The sequence below is a fragment of the Cataglyphis hispanica genome, chromosome 18 (genome assembly GCF_021464435.1).
Source record: "Cataglyphis hispanica isolate Lineage 1 chromosome 18, ULB_Chis1_1.0, whole genome shotgun sequence".
In the NCBI taxonomy this organism is placed as follows: Eukaryota; Metazoa; Arthropoda; class Insecta; order Hymenoptera; family Formicidae; genus Cataglyphis; species Cataglyphis hispanica.
This window is the reverse complement of record NC_065971.1, coordinates 674788-683440: the sequence shown is the minus strand read 5'-3', so window position 1 is coordinate 683440 and position 8653 is coordinate 674788. Positions and strand designations below refer to the sequence as shown.

General features: G+C 31.0%; 1 protein-coding gene across 1 annotated transcript; it reads left to right on the top strand.

Annotated features, from left to right (window-relative positions):
* Positions 1–284: 284 nt before the first annotated feature.
* Positions 285–3352, top strand: LOC126856452 (elongation of very long chain fatty acids protein 1-like). Its single transcript, XM_050604970.1, has 7 exons — positions 285–380; positions 823–871; positions 1215–1405; positions 1513–1593; positions 1761–1923; positions 2139–2278; positions 3154–3352. Exons 1-7 carry the CDS (start codon positions 315–317, stop codon positions 3316–3318), a joined length of 855 nt encoding a protein of 284 aa, XP_050460927.1. The 5' UTR covers positions 285–314; the 3' UTR covers positions 3319–3352.
* Positions 3353–8653: the final 5301 nt, after the last annotated feature.

The window sequence follows — 8653 nt, the reverse complement described above, 5'->3', positions numbered from 1 at the left end:
TGAAAGTCATGAATTCTAAATTGTATGCATTTTTATATTAATATATAAGAAATAAAAAGACAAAATATTTTTATTAAATGATTTTCATTATTTTTTTCATCATTTTTTATTTTCATATTTTTTTCTTACTTTATGTATTTTCTGACATATTTGATGATGAATCTTCTCAGGGCGCTTTGCACGCCTATTACAACCCTGCATTCTAAGCTGAACCTATTAAGGGTTCTTGGCCTGCAGATGAGCGTAAAGCACAAAAGCTTATCGACGCGGAGAGTTAACACGTATATTGGTTACACGAGTGTCATTTTTTTAAAATGTCGGTAGATATATATAAGTTGGAATTACAATGTCAAAAAAATCTGCCAAATCTTTCTTCGAAGGTGCGTATTCTAATTATTATTTTATTTTTAATATCTTTATCTTGTTTTATTGTTTTGCCTTTTCAGAAAACATTTCTTTATTTAAAATATGCTTCATTAAAATCTATTATATATAAATCTGTTATATATAAATATCTAAATTATATAGCAAATCTATTATATATAAATATTTCGGTAAAATGCTGATTTTGACAATTAATCTATAACTAATCAATTAAAAATTAACTATTATTTGAAATTTATTGATTAAAAGAGTTTTGCTTATAATGTTAATTATTTTTTTTCACAATACGAACTTTTGTATTTAATGTATTACATCTTTTGCTTATCACTCTATTATATTTTTACATTAAGATATTCACCAATCATCAAATTTTACATTTGATGTTTGATTATTTGGTTAATATAAATGACAACTTATTTATGTCTTGTTTATTCTTAGAATATGGAAATCATGGACGTTTATCATTATCTCATTGATGAAATTTCTGGTAAGTTAGATGAATGAATGAGTAATTGAATAGAGATATTTTTTTTTATATATACACGTGGAATATATAATATAATGAATGAAAATAAATAAATATAATATTTGCATATAATAACATATGAAAAATGTAGTTATTTCATTGATTTGTATTGAGAGGCTTTTTTTGTTATTAAATAGATAATATATTTTTAATTATTTTCTTTTACAATTCCATAATTTAAAAAAATTTTTTATGCATCGCATCGCGATATCATTACAATCTTTTTTATGAATTTAAATACGTTATTGCACATAAATATACCATTTTATTTCAAAACTCTTAAATTTTCATTTTTATTTTGCAGATCCCAGAGTTTCTGATTGGCTATTAATGTCAAATCCATTTGGTATAACACTAATTTCACTCGTCTATTTATCTTTTGTACTTTACTTTGGACCACGTTACATGAAGAACAGAAAATCTTATGTGCTTACAAAGACTATGATTTGTTACAACATTTCTGTTGCAATTGCAAATCTTGTTATATTTTATGGTGTAAGTATAATCAATAAATATGTATGTATGTGTGTATATATATGCGTGCATATTATGTATAAATTTTTTTAGTTGCAAATGTTCCATTTTATTTTTTTGTCTTTTAGATACTTACATCGGGTTATACGACATATCTTTCCATGGGATGTGAGCCTTTCGTAATTTCAAATGATCCTATGTCGCTTAGCGTAAGTGTATATATATATATATATATATATATATATATATATATATATATATATATGTATATATAATAAAAATTTCAGGAATTTTTGATATAAATAAAATTAAAATTTGATCAACTTAAAAAAATTAAATATACGCGCGCGTGTATATAAATTTTTATGTTTTATAGATGGCTCGATGGGTATGGTGGATTTTAATTCTAAAAATCACTGAGCTTGCAGATACCGTGATTTTTGTCCTTAGAAAAAAGAATAATCAAACATCATTTCTTCACATATATCATCACACAATAACTCTCTTTTTGGCATGGATCTCTTGTAAATATGCACCTGGTACGTATTGCATAGCAAGAATTTAAATAATTTTTGGAAGAAAATTGAGTCAATGTTTAAATTTATTAATATCACAGTTGAAAAAGATTAATGATGAAATATATACTGTATATAATGTAATATATTAATTTATTTCTAAAGGCATCTACTTTCTTATAATTATAATTATGACACACACTCGCAGGTAATGATTAAATAAAACAATATGTACACAGGTGGCATGTGGACCTTTATAATGATGCCCAATTGTATAGTGCATGTAATCATGTATATGTATTATTTCTGTGCTTGTTTGGGGCCTGAAATGCAGAAGAGAGTCACTCCTTGGAAGAAATGTTTGACACGTTTGCAATTGGTATGTAGCTATTTTACGTCAATTTATGTTTATTATGTTGCAGTGTGCTGACATGCTAGCCATCGATTATTCAAAATAATTAGATTTTTACGTTCGCTTTTTATATAATAGTTTTACAAAGTATTCCAGATTTATGCGGGCATACGAAATAGCACGTTTTGTGTGTGCTATATGTTCATATATGGGAACTTCATTGTGGTTACAGCGCTCCCATAACTTGATAACTGGCTTTTCACGAGGGATTGAAAAGCTCCGTAAGCGCTGCTTGCAGAATCACACGTGTTCTCGTCGAATCCCAATTCGGTTTGCATTTGAGCGTAACAGCGAGGGGCGGGTTGAAATGGGTGGACGAAGGCTCGTGGTACCGTTTTTAATTAAATAATCCGTTACCAGAGAATTTTTATTTCCGGCGATATCGACGGAACGATTTATCGGGTTACGTAGTTGTTTAATTTCGCGCGGTGCTTTTGCGTTCTAGAATTCCTGTCAGAGGTTGGATGAGGGCAAAATGCTTTTTTACATGCAATATATATATATATATATATATATATATATATATATATATATATCGCAGGCTTTATAAAGCTTGTCAAACATACACTATATAAATATTGTTTGTTTTGCTATTTTTACATAGTTTATAAGCAAATATTTATTTACATCTCTTCCACAAATTTTATTAATATATTTTGCTTTTGCAAATTTTTAACTAATTGTAAGTATAAAATTGTTTGCGTGCACGATAAGAATAAAAAATATTATATTAAAAAAATAAAATAAAATAATATTATATTAAATATTTGATTATATTATTAAAAAATGGTTACAAACACGCATGTCTTTGCACGTTTATCAGTCAATATTTCTTATTTCAGATCCAATTTGCTATCATGGTGGCCCATACATTCCAAGCGCTTCTACCATCCTGCGAACCAGCGCGGAAGCCATTAGCATACATTTACATGTCTCAAATTGTCATCATGTTCTATATGTTCTTGGACTACTATAGAAAGTCGTACTTGAAAAAAAAAATTGAGTAAACGAGTAATATCTTATGATGATTTTCTAATTAGATAAAAAATATATACATCGATTTGTTTGCATGGAATTTAAATGAACATTATATTGTGTAAATGAATAAAGTCATTTTTTTAAATACTTTTTTAATTTGCAGTCAGTTTGGTAATTAAAAACGCAAATTCTCAATTATTTATAATAATGACAAATTAAATTTAAACAAATTGAATGAGAATTTGCAAATTTAAGGAGTTACGTAAATTATTATTGTTAAATGAAAGACGTAAAATTTTTTTATTTATAATATATTTATTTATTATATTTATTAGAATCTTATTCATTATAATTTTTCATTATACTTCAGCATTACTATTTCATAGTAAAAAATTACTGTTGGCAAATATGATTTTAATTTGTGAATATTATTTTCATTTGCGTATATATTTGTAAATATACTTCGAAATTTTACGAAATATATTTTTGATTTCATTACAGATCGTGATATTTTTATGTAATAAATAATATATAATTTGTCATTTTTCTATAAAATGAGAATTTGTACAATATTTATTACTTATTGTTTATGCATTGATATAATTGTCGTAAAAAACAAAAAAGCACGACTAAAATCAAATATGATTCATCATCTCAAAAGAGAAAGATTTAAAAAAGACATACATAAAAAAAGAATACATATAAGTCATATTATAAGATGAGATATGTTATACGTCGCTCGTAATGCGCTCTTTTGTGTTACGTCAGTTCGGATTTTATTTGCTTAAGGCTATCTTATCTTGTCGAATCCTTGTCTTCTTTCTGATTCGCTTTGCATTATACAATATGTCAGATTACATTCTGTCAGTGACGTAAATATAATATGCCGAATACATATCGTGAAATTTATTTGTTTTTTTCTATTCTTTTCTACATCGTGAAAGTCTTTACCATTGAAAATAAAAGATATTTTGGAAAGCTATCGAAGTATAAAAAATGACACTTGGGAAAACTTCAATTTCTGTTACCATTTCTGAGAACAGTTGCTTAAACTTTCTTTACATGATTATTTCACGTAAGCCGTAAGAACTCCGATATTTGAGCGCGCATAGCTTTTTTTTTCTCGGTTAAAAGTATCCCGTGCAATCCCGTGGTATTCCCATACCACGGGATAGGTGAATATTTACATACATACATGTTATGTTCTATGCAGATACGCGTGTGTCCGGGAAAATTGCATTACCTTACTCGACTGTTTTCCCGGTCGACTGACATTAGCATAGCGGATTAATGCGTCCATGGTTTTAAGTCGACACGCATGGCCTCACGCCGATAAGACTTTATTAACGTCTCCTGTATTTATCCCATGCTTCAAGCGGCGACCCCTTTCTGCATAGAATGTCATTCCCTTTATAGGCTCTCGCTGTATACGCGATAGGCTAATCCTTTCCATGTATGTAATAGTTCCATGTATCTTTATTATATATTATCACATATTATTTTCTTATTTGATATAACTGTTTCATATTTGATAGAATATTTTATATTACGTTTCTTAAACAATTCTCGGAAAATGTTTAGTCGCGATTATAGTAAATTATAGATTATTACATTCGAGCAGTTGAGAATAATTTTCTTTTTCTATTATTTAACGAGCAATTGCTTTTTAACGTAATAATCAGCGAGCTTATCATTTATTTAGCGTGAGTAATCATAACTTAATATATTGAGACGACATGATGATTTATTTACTTCGGGTAGTTAGGATATAAGCACCCGAGGGCCGCATAAGAATGTATTATACTTGGTTTGGTACACAAAAGTAAGGGAGACTCGCGCCGAAAGTACAAGAGGGTGGATTATGGAAGTTAAAATTTCATCACCGTTTTGGCGCAATTCTGTTGAACGCTTATTTAATCGAAACAGCTTGATCGTTCAATTTTGGCATTATAATGATATCGCTTTACCTATATTTAATACGTTATTCTAACCAACGTGATAAAGCAGAAAATAGAGACTTATAAAGAGATAATCTATACGACGATTAATCGGATTTACAATAAAGTTAGTATTTAATTTTGGAATATTACGTAATATTTAACAGATATAATCGCGTTATTCAGCAATAATTAATAACTTTGCAGAATTTACATCGACTACTTCAAATTTATCGTGAAATAAGGAGAGATGGCAGTTCTACGTGTCGGCGTGTAATAGTCGACATGCAATACCACCAAAAAGGTCAAACTGACAATGAGGAAGATCTTGAAATGTATGACCGTCGCGGCACCTATCTCGCTTTACTATGGAGAGAAAATTCATTTTTCAGCCAGTCTCTAGCTAGGAACGTGACCTCGAAACAGTGCACAGCCACAACTTTTAGAGAATATTTTGCAAGTTTCAAGCTGTGCGACATAGATGTGTTCTATTAAAACGAGAGAAGAATATCGTTTGCGACTATTTTGAAAAAGGAAACTCGGAGGTACAATTGCGTTTGTTTTAAACTAAAAGAAAACTTTTGTGCACATTAGAACGTACTTGAAAACAAAGAGTTAAGATTCTTCGCGGATAAAGAATTGCGCGTATAAATAATTTCATTGCTTTATAACATTTTACAATTGATTGATATTATATGGTAGGTATATACATTTTTATGCATATATTATAAATGTTGCATATATATACAAATTTAAAATTATGAATTTTAAAATACCAAGGAAAATACTTTTATACAAGATACTTTTACGGCTAAAAGTTTTTTTACACCGAGAGATATGTAATTTTGCATAATAGATTAATACATTATAATTATATTATATCTTTATATAATTTTATTTATTTTTATATAATTTTTATATTCTTTATTCTTTAAATTATTTGGCTCGGAAACGCAGATATTGCAATATCGATCGCGCTATTTCGCTGTAGTTAGCGCACGAAAGCGTGTGTATGGCAAAACGCATGGTAATATCGCAGCACATAATATATGATAGTAGCGGCACTTATTTTTGGAAAATTTTAATACTACACCCGGTGTCATTATTACCAGATATGCCTCGTGACGGCGGTGCAGCCAATTCTGTGAAATTTATAAGGTAGCACCCCCGGTATAGTCGCAGTTCTCATATTACGATTCTCTGTTACGATCGCTTGGTATACGACGTAATTGGTTGCTTAAATACCGAAGTACATATATACATAATTGTGTCTGTGTATGTAGTACCTACTGAGACGACAATGTGCTGACTAGGGCAGGTAGTCTCTGCTCTTTGGCACGGTACTGATAATTATATCGAAACCTCGCTCGAATTGTCTGTCTTTAACGTATATCTCCTGATGCAGCTAATATAATGCCTATTTCAAAACATCATAAACAAGTTATAACTTTGAATTATTAATTTTTACAATCTTGGCATTTCGAGAATGTTAGCCGAACGGACATTATTAATCGCATATCATTAAAAATCCACAGATGTTTCGAAGCGGTCTTTAAATCTTGTCGAGACAATTTTGTAGATGAAAGATTATACCGTATATTGCGGAAATCGTAACGCTGCCGGAACGTAATAGAGGAGTCCACCGTATTTATGATCGGTGTAAAACATCGGACCCATGCCGACTCGCTCGGAGCGAGAAAATTTCACGGCAACACGTGGCACCACAGCGGAATTTAATAACATCGCGTACGGACTCGGGACCGTTTAGAATTTAATACTAATTTAAAAGAGATTAGTTCCGTATCCAGCGCCAGACAAGGATCACTATCCTCTCAGACAGCCCTTTCGCAGGAGGTGAATTTCAGGGACAACGAGCGAGCGCAGGAGCATAGTTCCCACGAGGGAAGCGGCTTAATTAATTGAACTTAATTTAAATTTAATTTAATTTCCTCTACCTCTTTGCACGTCGTCGGAAGCACACGCGTCCGCCGCATGTCTTGCGTGCTGATACGATCGCACAATGAAAATAGGCGGTTGTATTTACGAACGACATGGACAATGATATCATACATATATTTTATAGTCTGCGCTACGAAGCTGCTACTATCAAATTATTTTGCTCAAGCGACATATTATTTTCTCAAAAAATTAATTAGCGCTCTTTCTGAGTCAATTTATTTTCTTTGTCTAAAAATCTTTATGCAGTTGTAATGAGTTGCTAATTATATTCGTAGGGATATTTTCTTTTAAAAAAACATTTTCTTAGTTACGATTATTGTCAATTATCGTAAAAATTTAAAAATCTTTTCTCTGCAGCCCGTTGCAGTCACAATTTTTTAACCGAAATGTCAGCGTGCGAGACATACCGAAATCTAGAGAAGATTAATGAACGTGAGGTAGATGAGGCGAGAGGAAGACATTACGCAAAATGAGAATGGAAAAAAAAATGTTAAAGCAATCGGGTTCGCAGATAACGGGTTGGCTTGTTTCTTCCCGTTGCGATTTTACATCTTAAATGGCAAAGAACTCGTTTTGTAATTTGAAAGGCACGTATAACGCAAGATGATTTGGGCATAAATCATGGCTGTTTGCGAGAGGCACTGCTGAAATTTAACACAACGGCCCGTCGAGAATTTTGATTTCAAGCCGCGCACGCGAGCCTTCTCGCGAATATTGAGGAAGTTTCCTTTTTCGTCCGGAAATCCATCCCGAATAAAACTTGGATTGTTCCTTCTTCTCGCGATGCGGCCGTGTTAGAATGAAACTGAGGGTTAGAGGCAGGGGGGTGAGCAAAGGGAGGGGAGAGAAAAACTGATTGGAATAAAAACTTTGAATATTTACAACTAGGATTGGGGATCTCGAGCAGCCCATTCGAATTTATTAGAGAATATCGATGAAATTCTGTGTCGCGCAGGATTTAAGACTTTCAGTTGAAAGAACGAGAGTGGCTGCATGTGGCTAGAAAAATTTCAGGAAAGCAAAGAAAAAGTTTACGAATCGTAAGATTCGTGCACAGTGTATGTGAACGACATAAGAAATATATAAATATTTATGTTATTAGTATAAGTAACATACTTTTCAGAGAAGCTGTTAATTTTTCTGTAAATGAGATTAAATACCGATATATTACTTCATTCAAAATAAAAAATGTTTGCAAAATTTTCTCTTCACACAGGCAATTATATACATATACATATATATTATTTCGTGAATTGACAAAGTACAGTGAATTACTTGATCCTCAAGAAATGTTCGATTACTTTTGTCAGAGGCTCCTCCTTTCGATTCAAAGTTTTTATCTTAACTAGAACTGTAGTTTTAGTAAATTTCGTTGGGATAAATTTACCGACTTGTATAAAAAATGGATACTAATTTTTTGTTTAGTGCCTTGCTACCTCTTGATTAAAGGAACTAGATTTAGTAGCTT

Coding starts and splice junctions, on each gene's coding strand:
- LOC126856452 (XM_050604970.1), top strand. CDS start 315: ATGTCGGTAGATATATATAAGTTGGAATTACAATGTCAAAAAAATCTG. Junction 381..822: donor TGCCAAATCTTTCTTCGAAG/GTGCGTATTCTA, acceptor GTTTATTCTTAG/AATATGGAAATCATGGACGT. Junction 1,924..2,138: donor CTCTTGTAAATATGCACCTG/GTACGTATTGCA, acceptor ATATGTACACAG/GTGGCATGTGGACCTTTATA.